Source organism: Eptesicus fuscus, chromosome 3 (genome assembly GCF_027574615.1).
Source record: "Eptesicus fuscus isolate TK198812 chromosome 3, DD_ASM_mEF_20220401, whole genome shotgun sequence".
Lineage (NCBI taxonomy): Eukaryota > Metazoa > Chordata > Mammalia > Chiroptera > Vespertilionidae > Eptesicus > Eptesicus fuscus.
Genome location: NC_072475.1, coordinates 17,958,696 through 17,984,587, shown reverse-complemented (window position 1 = coordinate 17,984,587; position 25,892 = coordinate 17,958,696). Strand labels below are relative to the sequence as shown.

Here is a 25,892-nt window from a genome sequence, read left to right as displayed (position 1 = left end):
ACTGAGAACTTGTTTTCATGGCTATCTGCTCAATCCCAAAGTCAGAGGCTGATGCACAATAGCCTTTCAGTTAATTTGTTCAATAATATTTTCTTTAACTGAAAGGGAATTATAATGCCTTTCTTACAGTCAAATAAATGAAACCTCTTTTTAAATGTTTGCTTTCTTTTTAGTATCTCTTTTTAAAAATGTATTGATTTGAAAGAAAAAGAGGGAAGGGTGAGAGAGAGGGAGAAATATTAACTTGTTGTTTCACTCATTTATGCATTCATTGGTTGACTCTTGTATTTGCCCTGACTGGGGATCGAAACCACAACCTTGGTGTATCAGGATGACACTCTAACTAACTGAACCATCTGGCCATGGCTTAGTATCTCTTTTAACAAGGAGTTGTAACTACACATATAATAAAACATTCAAATATAAACAGGGCAGTAAAATATATACCAGGATATTTCTAAACATGTATGTTGACATTACAGTATATCCCCAAATGTATTTTCCTATCCAAAGATAACTAATTTATTTGAAGCTCCCACAAAGCTTCCAAAAAATGATGACATAGTATTTATAACTAGTTTAAAAATGAGTTAAAGTGAACTTTCTAAAAATTCAATACATAACAAAAACAAGTTGCAATAACCTATATCACTGCTTTTCATTAGAAATATGTGAGCTACAAATGCAAGCCACATATGTAATTTAAAATTTTCTAGCATAAACATCAATGAAAGGTAAAAATAGTTTAAATTAACTTTACTAATATTTAATCAATATAAAATAAGATATTTTTGTACTAATACTTTATGAAATTATTATTGAAACTATAGAATCACATACTCAAATTTTCATAAGCACACTGAAAAGTTTTCCAATAATAAATAAAGTACAAAAATAAATTTCCTTTATTATTCACATCCATCCATATTGACAAATTGCTTCATCATTAAAAAAATAATTCATTTGGCTTTTAAGCAAAAGCATATCAGTTTCAAAACTATATTTATCCAATGTAAGTAAATTTAAAAACTCTTGTGTCAACTCAATATAATTAACACAAAAATTAAAGAAGTAATGACTAAGTTGAAAACAGCTCTAAATTTATCAATAGCCATGGCATGTTCTCCAATATTTCTTGTTCTTTTTGCAGCCATTTTATATAATTATTTCAATTGTATGTTAACAACTTCTGTATATTGATTCCTGTTAGAAATGTGCACAATCCATTATCACTGATTCTGATAATAAAAAGTGTGTATTTCAGTATAAAATTTGGCACCTGTCTAGCTAGGCCACAAGTAAGCTCTTTACTTGGAGTTTCAGTAAGCTTATTCATATGAGAAACAAGTCACACTGCTGTTTTTATACAATTCAATTGTACATTTGGCAAACATTCCTTTTGTTTCAAGAAAACCTTAAAGTGAATAGTATAATAAATCTTTGTAAAACTCTCTAATGACTCAACAACAAACATTTTTAAAGACCACAAGAGGATTAAAATCATTATATTTTATTTATTTCAATAGATTCATAAATTGGCAATAATTCATAACATTTCCACATATATATTAAAAATTTAGAAAAGAGTATCCATGGTACTTTTCAGAGTTATTTTCAGAAAGCTGAGCCAAACCCTTTCAGTAGAAACCACACAGGGGAGTGAAGCAGTAGGGAAACATGGTCTCTTGTTTTAAAATTCCATTAAGTCTTGAATCTTGCCTAACACACCTAGCTAGAACACTTCCTGTGATGATAATTTTTTCATGACTAGTTAAAATTATATTTTGATGGATACAGAATGTTCAAACATATCCATGTCATGAGTTCAGTATTTTGGGTTACAAGTAGACATATTTGTGTGTGTGTGTGTGTGTGTGTGTGTGTGTGTGTGCATGAATTTGGAGTATTTTGGAGAAAAAAACATACCCAGAGTATTAATTGGGTAGTGTCTCATATCATACAACTTATCTAAAATTAAAAGGGCTTGTACTTTTCCAAATTTTTAATTAACTGATCTTTGGTATTATTACAATTATTTTGCATCATACATATAATTGTTTGGTGTCTTAATTTAAAATAGTTCACTTTTCTGAACAATTATTTTAGCCTTTATTTCATAATTTTCTAACAAACACCATAATTATAATAATATATATGCCATATGTAAAACTACATTTATATGTATATGTATATGCATACGTATATGTATATATATATGTAGTTTTATCACTATCTATTACCACCTCTCCATCTAAAAATGATTTTCTTTTTTGTGTCAGAATTCAAACTATAGTTGGCCAAAGTTATAAACTCAGATCACATTAAAAATAATTTACAAATTATGCATAAGCTACTATGTCTATTCATATTATCCACTTTATTATTTTCACAATTTGTTTTATACAACAGACAAGTAGCCTATTGTTTTTCTCTGCTACGGAAAATCTCATTTAATACACTTTCTTCCAGTCTTGTCTTTTTGTAGCTATTTCAGGAACTGCACTAGCTTATGCATCTCTGCTTAACTGCATTAATCTTATACATTCATTTTAGGCATTAAAATGTGTCCAACTTATTTTTTCAAACTAGAAAAAGGACTGAATTGTAAATAAAATAAATAAATATTTCAATGTAATTTCCAATTAAGATTTACAAAAATACCACAAATCCCCTGCTTTCTTCATGAAATATTCAAATATACATTACAATGCTACATCAGTGTTCAAAAAATCATTTGTACTAAGTCAGCCTGTTGACAGTGCCTAGATTGTGGATTTTATATAATACTGGAAATAGTCCACACAGCTGATGCTACAATACAATGATAGCTTATATGATGCAATAGTTCAAGTAAAATATAGTCCTATCTAAAAAAATAAAACTTATAGAAGTTTTAAAATTTATGTTTTTATATTTAAATCAATGAGTCATTTTGAGTTAATTTTTTCTATAATGTGAAGTCGAGGTCAGGGTATTTTATATGAATATTCAAATGTTTAATCACTATTTAAAATATATGTAATACTTTTGTAATAGAATTAGATTGGCAACCTTATCTCAACAATTGACTCTAAATATATGAATTGGCTTCTGGATTCTATTTTATTATCTATTTGCTTATCTGTATTGAAATGCCATACTATCTTAACTGGTAGCTTTCTATTGCTTTGCAATCTACAAATCCTCCAAATTTGTTTCCTCAAAACAAAATAATGTTTTTTATATCAATTTTATTTCCATACATATTTTATAATAAACGTGGCATTTTCTTTAAAACAACCAGACGTTACTCATTTTTATGCTGTAATTTACAGCCTTAGTTTTTTTTTTTTATTGTGTAATAGTATTATTGTTGAGAAAAAAGGTTTAAACAAATACATCTGGCTTGTAAAATACCAGAGCTTCTACTGAAATAGATTTAGTGCCTTGAAACAACCTTGTAGGTACTAACTAATATGACTTCTGTTCCAACTGTTTTTCAAAGTATTTGCTTCAATATAATGCCATCTATTACTATAAAATCCACTTCTTAATGTGACCAAGTCTATTTCTGCTCTAGGATACCAAAATTAATACCAGCGATCTCTTAGGCCTTTAGTAGCAAGAAAAAATATTTAAGAATGTAGACATTTTCTAAAATAACAAAAGTGAGTAAACAACACTTAGAGTAAGAAATAGAGAATCCATTCAGTAAAAAAGCAAACAAACAAACAAAAAAAATCCCAAAACAACAACAACAAAAAATCACAATGGTTCAGGGGACCTTAGAAAGGTCAGGGATGATAAAGAGAAATTTAAACATAACCTTTTGATTCTCACTAATGTTTTATATTTGAGGCTTACATATTTTTATAAACCACTGCTATGATATTTACTATAGATTTTCACTTAGCCAACTCAGATACTGATTTTCTACTCTATGTCCAATTTTAAATTCAGGAAAGGTAATTATTCCATGGAATCCATCCTCAACGTGGTTATGGGTCACCTTAACTCCAGCATTCCGAAGTCGGGTGACGTACATGATTCCCTCATCTCTTAAAACATCATATTGACAGGTGATTACATAGGTCAAGGGTAAGCTACGCAACTTGTTGTCATCAGCTAACAAGGGGGCTGCCCTCACATCTAGAAACCCTGAATACTTTCTAGCTAGCTCAGAAGGACCATGAGTTGGACCGCTATAAAAATGCCCTTTCTTAAACTTCTCTGGGAGCAAAGAACTCCAATTAACAAACCTGAAGAGGTAGCTTGATTCCACTGGTACATGTTGATTGATCAACATGGCTTTTTCAAGTGATCTGTCTGTGGTAAAGTATTCACTCCAAAACCTGACCATAAGTGATTTGGGCAGAACTGGAAAATGTGAGTTTTCCCGTAAAGATGGTAAATCCATATCCAGAGTCTGAAGGGCAGGATAAATTAAAGACTGGATCTTGAGTTTGATCTTGACATCTGGATCATCTATGAGCTGAAAATTATTTAAAGTAAGTTGTTGAAATAATAATTTTCACTAATATTACACATATATTTTTTTATTTATGAAGCTATGATACATTCAAAATTTCAAAAAGATAGTCAGAAATAATAAGAAATATATCTCAAAGAAAATGACAAATTTTAAATATTATACCTAAGATTCAGTAACTACACTTAAATACTACAAATATAAACAAAACTATTTTCCTCATGGGTAGGGAAAAAGACTAATATGTGATTAGTCAGTCATAAATATCATGTTTCTCTGAAAAAACTGAAGAGTGTACATATTTTCCCCATTCTCGGGCATATTTTATGTTTATTTTGGATTTATTTCTTCTTAAGTGTTTGAAGCAAATTGCCAGTTAAGTTCCTTACTGGAACTATTTTTTTATTATTTATGTAATTTATTTTGTGATTATAAAATGACAGGTTTTCATTTCTTATTGTGTCTGTTTTGCATGATACATTTTTCTTATTTTTTAATTCAATTAAAATATTATTAGATGTTTTAATTTTAAAGTTGTTCAAATATTGCTTTTAAGAATTGCTATGTGCATTCTTAACTCATCAAAAACTTTCTTTTTTATGTCAAAGGGTCTGAAGAGTTATCCCTTTCTCAATCCTGACATTTGTACCCAACTTTTGTTTTTCCTCATTTGTCTTTTCAGAGAATTAAAACTCTATTAGTCCTTTCAATGAATTAACTTTTTGCTTTTTGTTATAATTACTCTGAGCTTGTTTGAATATTATAATTTCTTTTCTTGTCATTATCTTCATTTTATTGACTTTATTTCTTAAGTCAGATGCTTATTTCAGCCTTCCGTATTTTCTAACATATGCTTTTGAAAAAGTACAATTTTCTATAAACATAGTTCTAAATGTAGAGAACATATAAAAAGATGCATTCTTTTAAATTCTGATCCATAGGTTTTTAGTCTATTTTTTAAAATTTCCATAGAGGCATATTTTATTTGTCTTTTTCTTGTTGATTTCCCACATTATTTCATTGTAGTTAAAGTCCAATTGTTGCACAATTTAAATTTTGTGATTTTTTTTTTTTGAGACTGGCTTTTTTATGGCCCAGAACTTGGTTGATTTTTAAAAATGATCACATGTACTTGCGTATTGGCCTGTTCCACTGAATGAAATATATTGATTATTATTACACTCCTCTATACACTTATTATTTTTGCCCATTGTTCTCTTCATTGCTAAAGTAGTATTATTAAACCTCTTGTTGTGGTCATAAACTGGTGTTTTTTCCTGTCATTCTTTTATGTATTTAATGCCATGTTATTAAAACCATGCAGATTTAGTTTTATTTCCTTGGCCATTGAAACATTTTCTGTAATGATGTGATCTTATTTATCTAGCAATTCTTTTAAATATTATTACAGTGTATACATTTTCCATCCATTTGCTTTCAAATTTTCTGCTTACTTATTTTTAATCTGATAATCTTAGCACTACAACAAGATCATTTAAAACACAAATGGTTATAATTACTAAAATCATTAGTTATGCCTACCACTTTATTTTGTGCATCTTCTTTTTCTTTTTTCTCTATTTTTTTGCATTCTTTCAGGTTGGTTGATCTTTCAATTATTCTATTGTTTTCCTGTAGCTGTTTATATTATACCCTGTTTTTGTTATTTAATTGATTACCCTAAACATTAAAATATGTATTCTTAACTTCTCAAAGACTAATGACCTTATCAAAAGCCAATTCTAAGTCTTTTTTTCTTCTTAGATCATAAAAAAATACCTTATAAGATTTAAAATCTATCCTCTCCTTAACTTAGAGGGTTTTATTTTTTGTCATATTCTAATTCTATATATCTGATTATTTTAAAATATTCAAGTTTATTAAGATTTATTCACATCTTACCACAGTCTTCCTCTTTGCTTCTTCCTGCATGTTAAAATTTCATCTGCATTTTCAATTCATCTGAAACACTTTACTTAAAGTAGTCTTAGAGTGTTCCATTAATAGCAAGTTCTCTTAGTTTTAGCTTATCTGAATGTTATTTTTTCTCCTTTGTTCTTTTTTTAAAAATCTTTGTTGTTGAGAGTATTACAAATGTTTTCCTTTGTTACCCCCATTTCCCCCATCCACCTGGTTCCTGCCTTGCCCCAAGCCTTCACCACTCTATTGTCTGTGTCCTAAGGAATTTCATTATATGTATATGAATTTTTGGGTTAATCTCTTCCTGCCCTCCCTCCCCCAACCCCTTTCCCTCTGAGGCTCATTAGTCTGTTCCTTGTTTCCATGTCTCTGGTACTATTTTATTCATCAGTTTATTTTGTTCATTAGATTCCTTGTTTATTTTGATTTTTAGATGCAATTGTTGATAGATATGTATTTATTTCCCTTCTTCTTCTTCTTCTTCTTCTTCTTCTTCTTCTTCTTCTTCTTCTTCTTCTTCTTCTTCTTCTTCTTCTTCTTCTTCTTCTTCTTCTTTTCCTTTTTCTTCTCCCTCTTTGTTCTTTAAGAATACCATTAAACATTTCATTTTATGTAGTACTTGTTTGTTGTTGATGAGCTCCTTTAGCTTTTTCTTATCTGTGAAGCTCTTTATCTGATCTTCAATTCTAAATGATAGCTTTACTGGGTAGAGTAGTCTTGGTTGTAGGTCCTTGCTATTCCCCACATTGAATATTTCTTGCTACTTCCTTCTGGCCTGCAGTTTCTGTTGAGAAATTACTCCCTTGTAGGTAACTAACTGTTTTTCTCTTGCTGCTTTTGAGATTATCTCTTTGTCTTTAGCCTTTGGCATTTTAGTAATAATGTGTCTTGGTGTGGGCCTCTTTAGGTTCATCTTGTTTAGTCTTCCTGGACTTATAAGTCTATTTCTTTCACCGGGTAGGAGAAGATTTCTGTCATTATTTCTTCAAATAGTTTTTCAATACCTTGCTCTCTCTCTTCTCCTTCTGGAACCCCCACAATGCAAATGTTTGAATGCTTAAAGTTGTCCTAGAGGCTCCTTACACTACCTTCATATTTTTGGATTCTGTTTTCTCTTCTGCTTGGGTATTTTTTGCTTCCTCATATTCCAAATCACTGATTTGATTCTTGGAATCCTCTACTCTACTGTTGAATCCATGTAAATTATTCTTTATTTCAGTTACCAAATGCTTAATTTTTGACTGGTTCTTTTTCATGTCTTTGAAATTCTCACTAAGATCATTGAAATTCCCACTAAGTCCCTTGAAGCTTTTATTAAGATCCTTGAGAATCCATATAACTATTGTTTCAAACTCTCTATCTTATAGTTTGTTTGCTTCCATTTAATTTAGTTCTTTTTCTGGATATTTCTTCTGTTCTTTCATTTGTGATGTTTCTTTGTCTCCCCATTTTTGCTGCTTCCCTTTGTTTCTATGTATTAGGTAGAGCTGCTATGTCTCCTGGAATTGGTAGAGTGGCCTTGTGTAGTAGATGTCCTGTAGGGTCCAGTGGCTCAGCCTCCCAAGTCATCTGAGCTGGGCACTCTAGGTGCACCCCTGTGTAGGCTGTGTGTACATAATTTTTGGTATCTTTTTTCTTGTTGAAGACAAGATGATTATTCTAAACTACAAGTAGCCAAAATTTATATACTTTAAAATGTGTATTAAAATAAACAATAAGAACAATAGCAAGGTTTGTTTTATAGTACAATACATTTATGTGAAATATCTATGTTTAGAATTAAATTATAAACATTTATTTGTAAATACATTAGAATTTTTTTTTTCTCTACAGGAACATTGCTTCCAAGCCATCAGTGCCAAGTTATTTTCTTAGGTTAATTAAAACAGTATCCAAAGCAATTTTACTCATAATCTATTAGAATAATTATACTTAATTATTACCATATTAAATCTATAGTTTATAGGTATCCAGTTTTAGCTAAATGTCATAGAAATAGTGTATTAATTGGTATATGAAAAATATAGTTCCTTCTGCAAATGAAGAGTATTTATTAACCTGCTAACTTTTTTTGTCCATAGGCAACTTTATTATTCTGATAACAGTTTTCATGCATGTTTTAGCATACGCCACTAAAGAATACTGAAATAATTGATGCTCTGGTCATGGTGATTGGTATCAATGATTGATTTCACAAATGCAATCCAATAATATAACATACACTGTGGTACTTACCTGACAATACCAATTAGATTTAAATCAATTATTTAGAAAGAGGATTTTATCATTTTATTTTTATAAATATGGCAGGAGGTTAGAATAGAGGCACTAGATATATTAATGTTCTCTGATATGATTTCTCTGTATCTCTAATGTATTAATATAACATATTTGCATTAATATTTTAATGTTTGAAATAAATAAATTTAAGTGTAATATATTTTTAAAAAGGAAACAAATCTAAGCAACATACCTGTTGAGTCACTGCTGCAGCTAAATTTCCTCCAGCACTGTCTCCAGAAATACCAATTCTTTTGGGATCTACACCATAGCCTTTAAGAATATCTTGGCGTAAGAACCACTTTAATGCATTATACACATCTTCAAATTGATTTGGAAAGTGGTATTTAGGTGCTAGTCTATAGCTGTGGGTAGAAAAACAATGATCTTTAAGTCAATATTTATAATAAAAATGCATGTGTGTGTGTGTGTGTGTGTGTGTGTGTGTGTGTTTGTGTGTGAGTGCATACCCATTTGTGTGCATGCTATTGCCTTAAAATAAAATATAAAATTTTTCTTTAACAAATATACTTTGAATTACAAGAATCCAAAGCCAGACTTAATCCTAATGATAATGCTGGATATGAAGATTTTCACAAATGTCATTTTTGCATGAGTAAAGGCCTGAATGCAAAACTTGGATTGGGTTTAGGAAAAGAAAATAGCCCAGATGATAACTAACTAAACTCCTAGAATGTTATTTTCTTTGTAATCATTATTCTTTATTACTAACCAATAGATATTAAGCTATTCTTAGAAATTATTTTATGCCAACTTAATCTCATGATCAAGTCGCCATGCAGTCATTACTATTTTTTTTCATTTTCTATTATTGATTATTGATCTAGAATGCTTTTTAGAATAGTCTGTGCCTGTATTCCCATGTTATTTAGTGACTACTTGCTTTTGATGAAGGATTATACCATAAAATATACTATACTGCCCTAACAGGTTTGGCTCAGTGGATAGTGCGTCAACCTGCGAACTCAAGGGTCCCAGGTTCGATTCCAGTCAAGGGCGTGTATCTTGGTTGCGGGAACATTCCCTGTAGGGAGTGTGCAGGAGGCAGCTGGTTGATGTTTCTCTGTCATCAATGTTTCTAACTCTCTATCCCTCTCCCTTCCTCTCTGTAAAAAATCAATAAAATATATTTAAAAATATATATACTATACTAATTGCTTTAAACATACTTTATTATTTGATTTTCAAAATAACTCTGACATAGGAAATATTAAATGATTCCCAGTTTACATATGAGAAAATGGAGTTAAAAATGAGATTTAATTGTCACAGTCACTCAATAAATTCTAGAACCAAATATTGAACCTGATTCTCTGACTCTGAAGCCCTCCTTATTCACTCTGCTAACTAAGAGTAGGTGGGAAATCCAACGAAGTTCATTTCTCAATAAAATTTAATATTGTAATTTTATTCTAACAATTTCATTTTTAAAAAATATATATTTTAATGATTTTTCACAGAGAGGAGATAGAGAGTTAGAAACATTGATGAGAGAGAAACATCAACCAGCTCCCTCCTGCACACCTCCGACTGGGGATTTGCTGGCAAGCAAGGTACATGTCCTTGACTGGAATTAAACCTGGGACCCTTGAGTCCGCAGGCCAACACTCTATCCACTGAGCCAAACCGGTTAGGGCTCTAACAATTTCTTGATATCCTGTTTTTGATTCCCACTTGACCCAACTCTACAAATCTCTTCTCTCTGTCTCTTTTCTGGTCATGCCCAAGCTCACTTTCTCTATTCTCACCCTCTGATTTCCATTTGAAACACACCTAGCATAAGCATGGAATCATCAGAACACCTGAAAACATCTCACTATATAAGGCACCTGGCCCAAACCCAAGCCAACCAACAGTGCTCTTACTTGGTTGAAATGACAACAGCATCAAGTCTATTAGCTGTTCGTCTTGACAGTATATCATAAGAATAATGAGCTGAAATAAAAGAGAAGAAAATCAGAGACTGACAAATAAATTGATGGACATTGTTTTCCCCAGCAAAAAGCCTACTATGACATCTCATTCTTCATGAAAATGTTTTGGAAAAATATTTCTAATATTTCATCACAGCTACAGAACATGAATTCTCTTGCCCAGTAATCCTATTACATGCACATTGTCAGGTTTCTTGTTATTCCACATATTTTACACTGTATAATTTAAGCAATTTCACTCTTTTCAAGATTAACCTGTGCTCTCTTCAATCAGCAGGTGTTAGGTGTTGAAAGAATAAACATAAATATACCTCCCTGACTTTCAGGAGGTCACAGCCTGAGAAGGAAAACCCCTATTTTATAAAACTACTGTTTGGAATTCTCTGCTGTTATTTTGGACAGACTCTTATTCTAAAAAAATAACTTTACTTTCTAGCCAGCTTTAGCCTGCTTGAATAATGAGGAAGATAAACTTAGCTGCCTGACCTTGTAAGCCAGACACTAGATATGCCCATAATTTCAATGCCATGCCAGGTGCATTTTTTAATTGGATAGAACTGTGTTGTTTTCAAGGCCAGCAGTGAGATAACCACTAAGTGCACATAGGGTTGGCTCCTTAATAAAAAGGGAAGTTCTGCTTGTAGTCTTGCTTAGAATTTGAATTCATTTTCTCTAAGCCCACCGTGGTGAATAAAGTGGATCTCCAAGCTCTCCTCCTGCATCGTTTGATTGTTCTGAATCTCTGTAACAAGCCTACTGGAGACAGGAGCTGGGAAGGTCAAGCATATATACTAAAATCAATATACTAGTTGCTTTAATGGAGGGGTAGAGAGAGTGCTCTGTGGAATAGTATTAGATTTCATAAAAACTGCAAGAGCATGTTAAAGAAGAGTAAAAGGAAATAGGGAGAGCTGAGACCTGATTTTGGCATTCATATTTCGTAGGCAGATGAGAAGATATGTGTTTTCTGGGGTTATTTTGGCCATGTATATGGATTGGGTAGGGAGGAGTCACACATGTTTGCTATTGTGCTTGGAAAAGTGCTTCCTTTGGCACATAAGAAACATTTAAGAAAATAAAATACGATTTGCCAGTAACAAGAGGAGGGAGAGATCATGAAGTACTGATGGGAAATATCAGCATATAAAGTTGTCACAAAAGGTACATCCTGTGGACCATAAAAAGAGGAGTAGATATTCTCTTATGATGTTGCCAAAGTTGGGTGCTTAATATTCTTTTTTTTAAAGATATATTTTTTATTGATTTTTTTACAGAGAGGAAGGGAGAGAGATAAAGAGTTAGAAACATCGATGAGAGAGGAACATTGATCAGCTGCCCCCTGCACACCTCCTACTGGGAATGTATCTGCAACCAAGGTACATGCCCTTGACCAGAACCGAACCTGGGACCTTTCAGTCTCCAGGCCGACGCTCTATCCACTGAGCCAAACCGGTCAGGGCAGGTGCTGAATATTCTTAAAATGTAAAATACACACTAAATTTTGAACTTTTATTTAACATTTACTATACAAAGTCATGCTTGTATTTTGGATTAGGACACACATTTTTATAGCTTTCTTTAATATTGAAAGAGAAAGCATCAGGCAAATACTATTTTGCTTCAGAGCTTATTCTTATTTAGTTTTTTCCCTGGGTAAGCATGCTCTTACTCTTTTTTGTTGTTATTAATCCTCACTTGAGGATATTTTTCCAATGATTTTTAGGGAGAGTAGAAACGTGGGGGAAAAACAGAAAGAAACATTGATGTGAAAGAACACAACAATTGGTTGCCTCCTGCATGCACCTCCACCAGGCCCCCCGGCTGGGAAGAGCCTGTATCCGAGGTACAGGCCCTTGACAGGAATCAAACCCGGGCTTCTTTGGTCCACAGGCCTATGCTCTATCCACTGAGCACAACCAGCTAGGGCAGCATGCTCCCAACTCTTTAGGGAAACACTGATGGAAAGATTTTTAAGGACTGCTTTTGTCAGCAGGAACTCATGGAAACTAACTGAAGCATGGCATAGTGGCAGAATCAGGTTGGGATTTTTTTTTTTTTTCAAATTTCGTCTTTAAAAACATCACTTTACTATTATTTGATTTTCAAAATAACTCTATGACATAGGAGATATTATATGATGACTTCACTGCCTGAATTTATAGAAAATGTTAGGATCACACCCTTTACTGCTCCAATTTACATTTCCAATCTACATCAGTACTCATCAATACCTGTGTTGTTTTTTTCCTCCTGAAAACAGAGAGAGAAAGCATAACAGAGAGAGTCATGTTCCTTCCTGTGTGTGATATCAATACTCGCCTTTGTAAGGAGTCCAGTTCCCTCCAAAATCCTGTAGGTCAGGCAAACTTCATCCTGTCCTGTGCCTCCTCCCACATTTCAACACACTTCTATTTACTGCTATCTTTCTCTTTTTCTTTTTTTTTTTCTGAAAATATTTTTTTATTGATTTTTACAGAGAGGAAGGGGGAGGAATAGAGAGTTAGAAACATTGAGAGAGAAACACTGATCAGCTGCCTCCTGCCTGCCCCCTACTGGGGATCGAGCCTGTAACCAAGGTACAGTCCCTTGACAAAAATCACGACGGGGGCCCTTTAGTCTAGGGCCCTTGCTCTATCTACTGAGCCAAACCAGTTAGGGCTATTTATTGCTATTTTACCTTCAGCTTATAAACATGTTCATAGACCTTCCATATATAAATACAATATGTATTTAAACATAAATATATAAGACTAGAGACTCAGTGCACAAAATTCGTGCACGGGGCGGGGGTGTCCCTCAGCCTGGCCTGCACCCTTTCCAATATGGGACCCCTTGAAGGATGTCCTACTGCCGGTTTACAGGGATTGGGCCTAAACTGACAGTTGGACATCCCTCTCGCAATCTGGGACTGCTGGCTCCTAACCCCTTACTGCCTGGCTGCCTGCCTGATTGTCCCTAATCACTCTGCCTGCTGGCCTGCTCGCCCCCAACTGCACCCTGCCTCTGGCCTGCTTGCCACCAAATGCTCCCCCCCGCCAGCCTGATCATCTCCAACTACCCCCTGTGTCAGTGTGGTTGCCCCCAATTGCCTCCCCTGCCAACCTGCTCCCCCTCCCCGCTGGCCTGCTCACCCCCAACTGCCCCCCCTCCCCGCTGGCCTGCTCGCCCCCAACTGCCCCCCTGCTGGCCTGCTCATTCCAAACTGCACCTCCCCACTGTTCTGACCACCTCCAACTGACCCCCACTGGTGGCCTGCTCACCCCCAACTGGCCCTCCTGCTGGTCTTCTTACCCCCAACGGCTCCGCCCCCCACCAACCTGATCACCCACAATTGCCGTCCCATCCTGGCCTGATTACAACTGCCCTCCCTTCTTGCCTCTAACTGCCTCTACCTTGGCCCCGCCACCATGGCTTTGTCCAGAAGAACATCTGGAAGGTCTCCCCATCTAATTAGCATATTACCCTTTTATTATTATAGATAGAGGCCTGGTGCATGGGTGGGGGCCAACTGGTTTGCCCTGAAGGGTGTCCCAGATCAGGGTGGGGGTTCCCTTGGGGCATGGGTCGGCTTGGGCAAGGGACCTGTGGTGGTTTTCAGGCTGGCCACACCCCCTTCAGGGTGGGGATACAAGCTGGGGATGCCTGGCCAGCCTGGGTGAGGGGTTGATGGCTGTTTTCAAGCTGGCCAAGCCCCCCGCTGTGGGGACCCTCACCCCATGGTGGTGTGGCCAGCCTGGGTGAGGGCCGTTTTCAGGCTGGCCACACCCTCTTCAGGGTCAGGGTCCCCACTGGGGTGCCTGGCCAGCCTGGGAGAGGGGATGATGGCTGTTTGCAGGCTGGCTACAGCCCCTTCAGGATGGGGGTCTCTACTGGGGTGCCTGGCCAGACTAGGTGAGGGGCTGATGGCTGTTTGCAGGCTGGCCAAGCCTGGGTGAGGAGCTGAGGGCTGTTTTAAGGCTGGCCGTGCCACCTGGTGATCCAGGCTCCCAGCTCATCCTTTTATTCTTTTCTTTTTTTTTTTTTTTTCAGTGCCTCCTTGAGCAGAGACCAGGGCCAGTTGGAAGCAGGTATCTGGGATTTATTTATCTTCTATAATTAAATCTTTCTAGCCTTGAGTGGAGGCCAGGGCCGGCGAAGGCAATCGGAAAGCTTGGCTTTCTTTATCGCTGGGGGCAACTCAAGCCTCCTGCTTGCTCCAGCTCCGTGGCCGCTGCCATCTTTGTTGGGCTAATTTGCTTACTCGCTCTTGATTGGCTGGTAGGTGTAGCAGAGTGATGGTCAATTTCCATGTTTCTCTTTTATTAGTGTAGATATAACTTTTATATAAGATATAAAAGTTATATTGCATTTAATAAAATGATATATTTTAGATATATTTGTAGAAATATAGGAAGTATATAAAATAAATTAAAATGTGCATTTTAATTTTTGTTAAGCCTCACCCAAGCATATTTTTTTTTACTGATTTTAGAGATAGGGGAAGAGGAAGAAAGAGAGAGAGAGAGAGAGAGATAGAGAGAAATAGTGAGAGAGAGAGAGGAAGAGAGGGAGAAACATTGATGTATGAGAGAAACATCGATTCCTTGCTTTCCATATGTGCTCCTAGCAGGGGTAAAAGCCATAACCTGGGTATGAGCCCTGACAGGGAATTGAACAGGTAAACTTTCAGTGCACGAGAAGACCTTCCAAACAACTGAGCCACACTTGCCAGGGCTGTACATATATTTTACATAAAATAAAAATAAAGTACACTTACTCAACCCTGTGCTTCTTTTCTATCTGAGACCTCATCTTTCCTAAATTTATTAAAAGACTGCGTCACCATCTTCATTTTCTCACTTCTCCTCCACTCTTCAACTCATTTAATTTTGGTTTTCATTACAATTTTCCATCATATTTGTAATTAACAATCTTAAAAATAAATTTCTACATTCATGAAAGTTTTTCTTCTTACCTGAGATTTGCTACAACTTTGATATTTATTTCCTTTGAGAAATAAATTCAAAATAATTTTTTAAACTAACATAATTCCAACTAAAGAAATTTCAGACAGCTGGGGTATTCTGTTATCTGTGATAATGTTTACCAGATATGTCAGAGAAAATATATAAATAAAATATATGCTATATGATAAGAAAAATGTGCAACAAGGGGTACCTACTAGCACTTCCCAAACACCAACCACCACCATGAATGTAAAATAAGCCCCTTCTTAGCGCCTCTGACTTGCGCTTTGGTATATATACACGGACAGGAACATTGCTGAAAGTGGTGTCCATCACAGTGACAGTTTCATCAGATGTGGGTGGGACATCTTGAAAGCTCATGAGAAACATTGCAGTGTTCATGAAATGGTTGATTCCCAGGAGTTCACCAACCAGGGCCTAAAAGGAAAGAAAGAAAACAAATACCATCGCAGGTTACAAACAGCAAGTGCCAGTTTTGTTTATGAACACAGAAGTATGCACAGATGCTCACACCTGAATCTGAATGACGCACAAATATTTGAGATTCAGAATCTTTACCATAATAGTTGCCTCAGATTTAAAAAAAAAAAAAAATATTTAAAGAATTCTTGAGATATTACAACTTGGAAGGATCTAGGCTTCAGTTTATTATGAGCTTTGAAATGAATTTTAAAAATATATTTAATTTCAGAGAGGAAAGAAAAGGGAGAAAGAGATAGAAATATCAATGATGAGAGAGAATCATTGATCGCCTGCCTCCTGCATGCCACACAATGACGATCAGGCTGGTAACCTGGGCATGTGTTCTAACCAGGAATTTAACCGTGACCTCCTGGTTCATAGGTTGACACTCAACCACTGAGCGACACCAGCCAGGCTGAAATGACATCGATGCTTCTTACTTTGAGTACACAGATAAACAAGGTACACTCTCTACTCTAAATAAGCTAAGAGTCAAGTGGGAGGAATGGATACATAAGCAATTATGAAACAACATAGCTGCCCATCTCAGAGACATGTACAAAGAACTTTGGCAAAAGACACTAGAGACCAGAGGGAAAAGGTTTCAAACAGTATGTGAAGTCTGCTATGAGTACAGATAGGGAAGTTCGGCTGAACAAAGGAGAAAATCTCTTTCTAGGCCAGAGGAACAGGGACACTCCTATTACAATTAGAGAAATTCGGGTAGTTTAGTAAAGCTACAAGGTCAGGTCCACACCGGGATGCATGAAATAAACGGGGTCCCAAAGAGTGAGGGTGAGCCAATCATGAAAGACCTATCACCTTGGGATTCCAGATATCAAAAAGACGATGCTTTCACTCCTAATTTCGAAACATGCAGACTATGGGCCAGGGTCCAGTGGAAGGGTATTGTTTCCCTAACCCAGCTGCATTTCCCAGCCCACTCATGCTCCACCCAAATTGATGTTCAAGTGCAAACAAATACATCTCCTTACTGTTGCCTGGCAGCTGTCCCAAAGGGACTGTAGAAGTTAGACTCACAGAAAAGCACACACCTTCAAGAAAGGGCTGTCCTCATGCTGTAATTGCCACCAGAGGAGTAGAATTCATGCAGCTGAGAGTGAAATGCAAATGCTTAGTCTGCCTGACAAGCCTTAGGAGACTGGCTTCTCCAGCTATAAGACTGTTCTAGGCCTTTTCCACATTGTGGGTACCTCCCCCCCAACACACACACACAGACAGCTCCACATGCTGACCAGGCCCCAGCACAGGGGTGTCTTCTACCTGCTCCTCTCTGCAGAGACAGAAGGGGTGGAGACTCCTACCCCTAGTTGACCATCATCTGTGCTCTTTATCTCTGCAGTGTTACATTATGTTTCCCCATGTGGAAGTTTTGCACAAGCACTCCAACCAATTAATTGAAGAAATCACATAAATATTAGGCTGATTTTAATTGCTCACACAGAAAGTGGACATGCAGGTCATAGCATTTACTTAATTTTAGGAAATAAATTTAAAATTTCTACAACCTATGACGTAGAGGAGGTATCCATATTTATCCCACAAAAGTAGTTTATGCCAATTTAGTTGGCCTCCTGGCTTTAAACCAAAGTTAAGTACAGATAATACAAGACCATCTTTCAAAACATCTATCACTGGACTGAAGTCATTTATCCTGAAAGAATAAGACTGTTTCAAATATTTTTTAAATGACAGAGATTTACTAAATTATGCAATTTAAGGACAGGAATTTAGTTATGAAAACAAATTGCAATGTTGTATAAGAAAGTACAAAGTATGAAATTTCTAATGTGACTTTATAATTGCACAAGTTTTTAGATTCTACTAGGAAGTATGATAAGCATAAAACTGAAGACTAAAACGCCACCAGTGTGGGCTAAAACTATTGCCCAGTGTCTCTGCATTCTGAAATGAATAGTTAAAGTTTTTAAAGTTTCTTTGATTCTTCCCTTTAGTGAAGTATGGTGAATTAGAACAGCAGATTAATATCTCAGACCAGCGTACTCTCTTTATACTGACTCTAAAACTGAAAAGCAATTGTTGACATAAATTTGCAATATCGAATTATAAAGAGGGAAAATTTTGAGCAACTCTGGAATTTATATGCCTCAGTGTATGGATAAAATCATTTCTTATACCTTAGTCATACAAAGATCTATCAGCTAAGGAAATAAATAACAGTTGAATTTCTGATGATCAAAACTGAGAAATAGTGCCTATGTTACATATTGCACTGATTGAAAGCTACATTATATGCCAAAAGAGATTGTTAAAATACCTTAAAAGGGGGGGCAGGGCAAGGAAAGAGATAAAAATCCAAGAGTTTTATTACTCAGGCTTATTGTCCTTGAATTATCTTTTTGTTTTTTCTTCTACAGGAAAATTGCTACGGAGATAATGAAAGAAGATAATGAATGGTTTCATTTCTAGGTAATTAGCTTCACTCAGAAAGAACCATAGGTCTTTGAGGACCAGCCATGGTGGGCAGCTAGCCAGCCAGTTGCCTGGTTACCTCAGCAGTTCACGATCTACTGGACATCACACATCTCCCTGGCCTTTACCAGTGACCTGTTTCCAAATATCTCAGTAAGAATTCATTTTCATGTAAGAATACAAGATCATTGCATAGCATTCTGTTACTAACCAGAGTATTGCTCAGTCCTACCATTTCTGTAGTTCATGCTTTAACATGCTTCCTTCTGGCTGTGTTCATGCCACGAAACTCACAAGAAGACATTTTGTTTTTTTCAGCTGACACATTTTGTCCTTTAATATTTAAAATCAAAACTACTTGACCACTTCCTTCATTTTCATTCTGCTAGTGGTCGGCCTTAAAGAATAGTTAAAATATAAGAAAGATTTTAAAATCAGCAAACTTAAAGAGCAAAACATCCAAGACTGTAGAAGTCGTTAAAAGTAATACAACGGGTATTTTCTCCTGATTAATCTGTTAGATATTGAGTCAATAAAATTCTATACTTACCACATTTGATACAGTTTTAAACATGAGGTGAAACCCAGTTAGTTTCCATGGCTCCTCAATGTTATCTGGGAGAGGTGTATAAACATAATATGCCGTGAAAATGCCCACCAACAGGAGCAAAATAGTCTTTCTTCCCATGCTGTTTCCCGTCTTCTCTCCTTGCCCGCACAGCAAATACACTTTGAAATATTCAGAGACAGAACTTTCATAACCAGGTTTGGACCTATCATAAAGTGTTACTTAACTTCCTGAATACAAACTCCACTGCTCCCTGTGTCATTTCATTGGCTGTTCAGAAATAAACAGTAGGAGGACAAAGATCACTGTAAACGTACAGCACTCACTGTTTGCAAGTTTTATCTTGTCCAACCTCCTTACTGGGTGGCTAGGCAGTCAAGCAAACAGTTTATTGCATATCATGAGGTGCAGAATACTTGCATTATTTTTTTAAAGGCCTGAGGAAAATTCAACAAACCCAGTATATGATTCAAATAACTCATCTCAGAGAGAAAAAAAAACACAAATCTTTAGAAAGTATTGAGAGCTTTTACAAAGCAAGATGAATACGCTCACTTAAATTTTATAGGATTATAACATTTGATTGTCTTGCTACAATTTTAAATGTCAATAAGTAATACTAATTATGTTAAAATTAGGCCACAATCATGAAGATAGCTAACCGTGTTTGAGCACTTAACTCTGTATCTGAGTCAGATTACCAAAACTTTTAAATTTTATTTAGTCCTCAGTAGTATTACTGTCATGTGAGAGAGCAGTAAACAGATGGAGGGAAGTTGAGAAAGTTGCACAAGCTCATTCAGCAGATGGAGAGAAGCCAGTTCCGCCCTCCGTGAGTCTCTTACACTGAAACCTCACTTGACCCAGTTCATCAATTAGTCTCTGATCATAGATAAGCAACTGAGATTAAGATGAAGTAATTTGCTAAGATCATACAAAACCAAGTGACAGTGTTGGAGACACTGATTGTTCACTGAATATCCATTTGCCCCTATAACTTTTAGATCCCTTCTCTAGCAGTTAAGTAAGGTTATGGGACCCCAGCTAGCCAAAGGGATCAGATATAAATTAATGTGTGTCATTTTCAGACAGAAGTGGTTAGCATCCACAGGACCTGGAAACTATCTTTTGAGTTGGTGGCATCACAAAATCTAGGAATTGAACAGGCAAACTTTCGGTGCATGGGATGATGCTCATCCAACTGAGCCACACTGGCCAGGGCAGTCTAGGCGACGTTAAAAGATAATTTTGCTGAATATATGATTTTAGTTGTCCTTTTCTCAAATCCTTTAACTATGTCATTCTGTCACCTTCTAGCTTGTCTGGTTTCTGAGAATTTTGCTCTTCAGTGAAGTTTTGTATCTCTGTATATACTGTATTGTTTTTACCCGTGGCTTCTTTCAATAATTGGTTTTCAGCAATTTGGTTGTGATGTATGTACCTTTTTTATAATTTCTTCCTGTTTATATTTCTTCAGGTTTGTTGAGCTTTGGGATCAGTGACTGCACAGTTTTCAAAAATTTTTTGGGGAAAAAAAGGTTGTATTGAGTTCAGACAACTACCCACCCTTTTTGGGTTGTGGAATTGGTTTAGCTTACAGCTCCCATTTATTTGCCGGCCTCACAGAGTTATGCCCCCCTTACATGGCACATTGTTCAGCTGGTCTAGGATGGCCCGAGATATTTTTCTCAAGCTCTTTTTTTATATAACATTTTATCCTGTCCAGAGTTCTACATTATGGCTTCCAGTTGCCTCAGTCTCCAGAAAGTCCTTTTCTACCTCCTCAATTCTGATTAATTACCCAAACAATGATCTGTAAGTTTCCTCCGGGCAGAAGGCTGACACAATTGTTGGACTGACCTTGTTCTTTACTCTTCTCTCCCCTAAGGGTATTTGCCATTATCTCAGATATGAAAACAGGTGTTCCAATCATTGTTTAAAAAGAGAAGTTGTCTGTCTTCACGAAGGCCAGCAAATAAATGGGAGCTGTAAGCTAAACCAAATTATTTTTTAAATGAACATGCACTAAAATAGTTTTATGGATGTTAACACATGGGTACATTTGTGAAACTTCTATGCAATCAGGATACAGAACACATCCACCATCTCCAAAACTCCTACTTTCTGAACTTTTGCTGTCGTATCCTTTCTCCAACCTTCACCACTGTTAACCATTGGCCTATTCTCCATCATGATAGTTTTTTCATGTAATAGAACTGAAATCATACAGTGTATACTATATTGAGACTGGATTCTTATACTTAGCATAACCCCTTTGAGATATGTTCAAGTGTTGGGTGTGTCTAATTGGCTTTTTTAGAAAACAAATGATCTAAACAAAAAAAGGTCTGGCTTTTATTGTATTCACGTCAGTTCAATATCTTCCTGAGAGTAAATGACAGGATTGTACTGCACGTACTATGTACAAATATTATACAGTAAAGGCATATGGGATGGCTTTGTTCAGCAAGTCCCAGCAAACAAGTTATTTGACTTTGCATAACTATTGGTTGATAGTATGAACAGAATGTGATAGATATTTTTATCTGCAAAATACAGAATAATAATATTTTGTCAAATTGCTCATTAATCATGCAATTTCCACTGCTATGTCTCATTTGAATCATTGTATAAGCTCTTACCCAGAGCATTTCCATTATTTGTACATCATGTAGTTTGTCCTTGACTAAAGACTGAAAATCCTCCTCTCTTTCTGCTGAAGGCCAGTAGTACAAAAACTATTTTTTGTACAAAAACCAGAAAGATGTGACAGCATTATGTTCTTGTAATTATGGAATCACTCATATACTCATCATAAGATGTAAGAACCACTTGATAAGAAAATAAATATAATATTATCATGAAATCATTTCTCATTAATCCATTGCTGTTAAACTTTAGAAAGTTGAAAAGTTAGTTGTTCAGTTGTTTCTGCATCTCTCCATATATGATATATATTTTTAAAGTGTTCATTTGATATTACTACTCAACATGAAAATCAGTAATGCACTCACCCATATTAAGCAATTACAAATGGTAAATAAAGCTCAAAGAATTCTACCAATTCATAAACATGGTATATTCTTCCACTTGTTTATATCTTCCTCTATCTCTTTTATTAATGTCCTGTTGTTTTCTGAATAAAAGTCTTTTACCTCCTTGGTTTAATTTATCCCTAAGTATCTTAATTTTTTTTAAATTATAATGGTAAATGGGGTTGCTTTTATAGTTTCTCTTTCTGAGAGTTCTGGTGTATAAAAATGCCATTGATTTCTGGGTGTTAATTTTGTATCCTGCTATATTGCCAAATTCATTTGTTAAATCTAGTAGTTTTTTGGTGGTGTCTTTAGGGTGTCCTATTGTATTATTTAAAAAAATAAAATATTATAAACAATATCATGTCAATAAATTTAAAATCTTGAAAAAATGGATAAATCTCCTAAAAAAACAAGAAAGTCATCTAAGAATAAGTTTTAAACAAGCTGGATGTCAACATAACTATAAATGATATTTAATCTGCAATTTTAATAACTTCCTACAATAAAAGCCACAAGCAAGATGTGTTCACTGTTGAATTCTTCAAACCACTGAAAGAAGAAAGAATGCCAGTTTTACACACACTTTTCAAAGAAGGAAAAAAATATAGATGGAGTATTTTACAAATCATTTTATGTGACCAGCAGACTTGAACCCCAAATTTGACAAGGCCAGTAAAGAGAAGAAAGTAACAGATAAAAATCTCCCATAAAAGCAAATACTAATTCTAAGCACAATGTCAGCACATAGAACCCAACTATATTATATGTATCACTATTGGAATTAACATTAATTATGCATATTGTTTTAACATTTGACAAGTGTGTTAATTGAAGTTCTTTAATAATAATAACATGATAAGCTTAAAAGATGCAGAGAAAGCATTTAAATGAATTCAACATTGAATAATCCTATATAATAAAAGCATAGTGGGCAAATTGTCCCCTCGACTGGGAGGTCATCAGGAGTTTGACCAGGGGGTGGGGCCAGCTGGGGGAAGGGAGGGAGGCCCTGGCTGGCGGCCAGCAGCTGCTAGCTACTCTACCCGTGCACTAATTTTGTGCATTGGGCCTCTAGTAATAATTATAAATCCCTCGCCAAACAAACAATATAAAATAATTTCTCTAACTTCTTTAAAAGTACTTATGAGAAAGTTAGATCTAATATCATATCACATTTAATATTAAAATATAAAATTATTTATTCTTAAAATCAAGAAAAAAAAATAAGATCCCTCTCACCACCTCAACTCAACATTGTCCTGGAGATCTTGACAAATGCAGTAAGACAAGACAAGGAAATCAAAGTCATACATATTGGGGAAAAAAAAAGAAAGACAACTGCCTTTCTTGGAAGATGATATGATCGTGTAAGAAGAAATTTCTGTGGAATTTATAAATCAGAGTTAATAAGTAAACTTAGCATTCTTAATATATAAGGTCAATATTAAAATATAAAATATATTTCTTTATACCATAAGAAATACAGGACGATATAATTAAAACATTATGACCCACTCACAATAACAACCAAAAAATCAAATTCTTATAATTAAATCTAGCAAAAGACTTGTAAAACCTTGATGTTGTAAACTACAAAACACTGCTGAGAGAAGTTAGAAAAGAAATCAATTGAGATATACTCCATATACATGAATTGGAAAATGCATCATTTTTAATAGAAACATTGTCCTAATAATAATCCATAAATGCAATGAAATCTGACTTAAAATCTCAGGAAAAACATTTTTCAGGAAAACTGACAAGCAGATTCCAAAGGCTTTTGTTTGTTTGTTCTGTTTTTTTGTGTTTTTTTTTGGGGGGGGAGGGTGGCAGGGGTTGTACTTTTACATTATTTTTTTCTGTGTGTGTGTTTTGTTGGTTTGTTTGTTTTGTTTTATTTTGTTTTTTTGCAAAGAACATAGAATAACCAAGACAATTTTTAAGCAGAAGGAAGTTGAATTTTTACTAAACCAGATTTTGAACTTAGGACAAAGATCAGTGAAGCTGAATAACAATAGAAAGTGTTCAAAATGAAGCATTCAGCGAGGAAAGATTAAAGAGAGTCTCAGTGACCCCTGGGAAAATATGAAGCAGTTTAATATATGTAACTGAAGTTCCAGAAAGTGGTAGCAGATATGTTATGGAAGTAGGGGAGACAGATAAATTATCTGAAGTTAGAAAGGGTCACAATTTTTCTAAATCTGAATAAAACTATAAACTGAACGATTCAAGAAGATCAATAAATCCGAACAAAATAATAAAAATATAAACCACAGCAAGATACCTCATAAACAAATTGCTGAAAAAAAAATCTGGCAAAAAGCAAGTCTTCAAACCATCCAGAGAGAAAAAGGAACATTACTTACAGTAGGATCCTATCCTATCTAATAGAAGAGTAATATGCAAATTGACCATCACACCAAGACACAAATTGGCTGCCCCCATGTGGTCAAAGATGGCTGCCCTCATGTGGACACAAGATGGCCACCACAAGATGGCCTGCAGGTGATGGCAGTTGTGGGAAGTTAGGGGTGACCAGGCCTGCAGTGGGGAGCAATTGGGGAGGGACAAGGCCTTCAGGGGAGGGCACTTGGGGGGGACCAGGCCTGTAGGGGAGGGCAGTTGTGGGTGATCAGGCCAGCATAGAGGGCAGTTAGGGGTGACCAGGCCTGCAGGGAGGGCAGTTGTGGGGGCAGGCCTGGAGGGGAGGTCAAATGGGGGTCAGGCTTTCAGGGGAGAACTTCGGGTGGGACCCAGGCCTGCAGGGGAAGGGAGTTGAGGGGGACCAGGCCTTCAGATAAGAGCAGTTGGGAGCCAGCAGTCCTGGATTTTGACAGGGATGTCCGGCCACCCACTCAGTGGGATCGGGCCTAAATAGGCAATCGGACATCCCTCAAGGGGTCCCAGATTGGAGAGGGTGCAGGCTGGGTTGAGGGACAGCACCCCCCACCCCGTGCACGAATTTTGTGCACTGGACCTCTAGTATAATATTATCCTATATAATAAAAAGTCAGAGGCATCGTGACCCAGACAACTAGAGACCAGACCACCATAGCCCCTTGTGCGATGGCCCCAGCCCCAAGCAAATGGTTAGGGGCAATCAGGCAGGCAGGGAGAGTGGTTAGGGATGATCAGGTAGGCAGACCAGTGGTTAGGGTAATCAGGTAAGCAGACGGCCCCTCGCTGGGCTGGCCCTGCCCCCAGCAAAGAATGAGGGAGGCTCAGGCCACCCAAGCCATCGCACCCCAGCCTGTCGCCTGCAGATGGAGGCCACTGGTGACAGGGGACAGGGGGACAGCACTGCACAGATGGCAAGCAGTGGCAGCGGCTGAGTATGGAGCCAGCTGACTGCAGCTGGGGAAAGGAAAACCCTGATAGGCCCTGATCTCAGGCTAGGCCTAGGGACCCTCTTGTGTCAATTCAATATAATTAACACAAAAATTAAAGGAGTAATGACTAAATTGAAAACAGCTCTAAATTTATCAATAGCCATGACATGTTCTCCAATATTTCTTGTTCTTTTTGAAGACAATTTATATAATTATTTCAATTGTATGTTAACACCTTCTGTATATTGATTCCTGTTAGAAATGTGCACAATCCATTATCACTGATTCTGATAATAAAAAGTGTGTATTTCAATATAAAATTTGGCACCTGTCTAGCTAGGTCACAAGTAAGCTTTTCTTTACTTGGAGCTTCAGAGTTAGCTTATTCATATGAGAAACAAGTCACACTGCTGTTTTTATACAATACAATTGTACATTTGGCAAACATTCC

At 36.0% G+C, this 25,892-nt stretch overlaps 1 protein-coding gene across 1 annotated transcript; it reads right to left on the bottom strand.

Moving 5' to 3' along the window:
• Window positions 1–1,494: 1,494 nt before the first annotated feature.
• On the bottom strand, window positions 1,495–19,229 carry LOC114231784 (arylacetamide deacetylase-like). The gene is made up of 5 exons (XM_054713653.1): window positions 19,057–19,229; window positions 15,785–16,007; window positions 10,555–10,624; window positions 8,862–9,033; window positions 1,495–4,471 (listed from the first exon to the last, which is right to left on the bottom strand). Exons 1-5 carry the CDS (start codon window positions 19,192–19,194, stop codon window positions 3,875–3,877), a joined length of 1,200 nt encoding a protein of 399 aa, XP_054569628.1. The 5' UTR covers window positions 19,195–19,229; the 3' UTR covers window positions 1,495–3,874.
• Window positions 19,230–25,892: the final 6,663 nt, after the last annotated feature.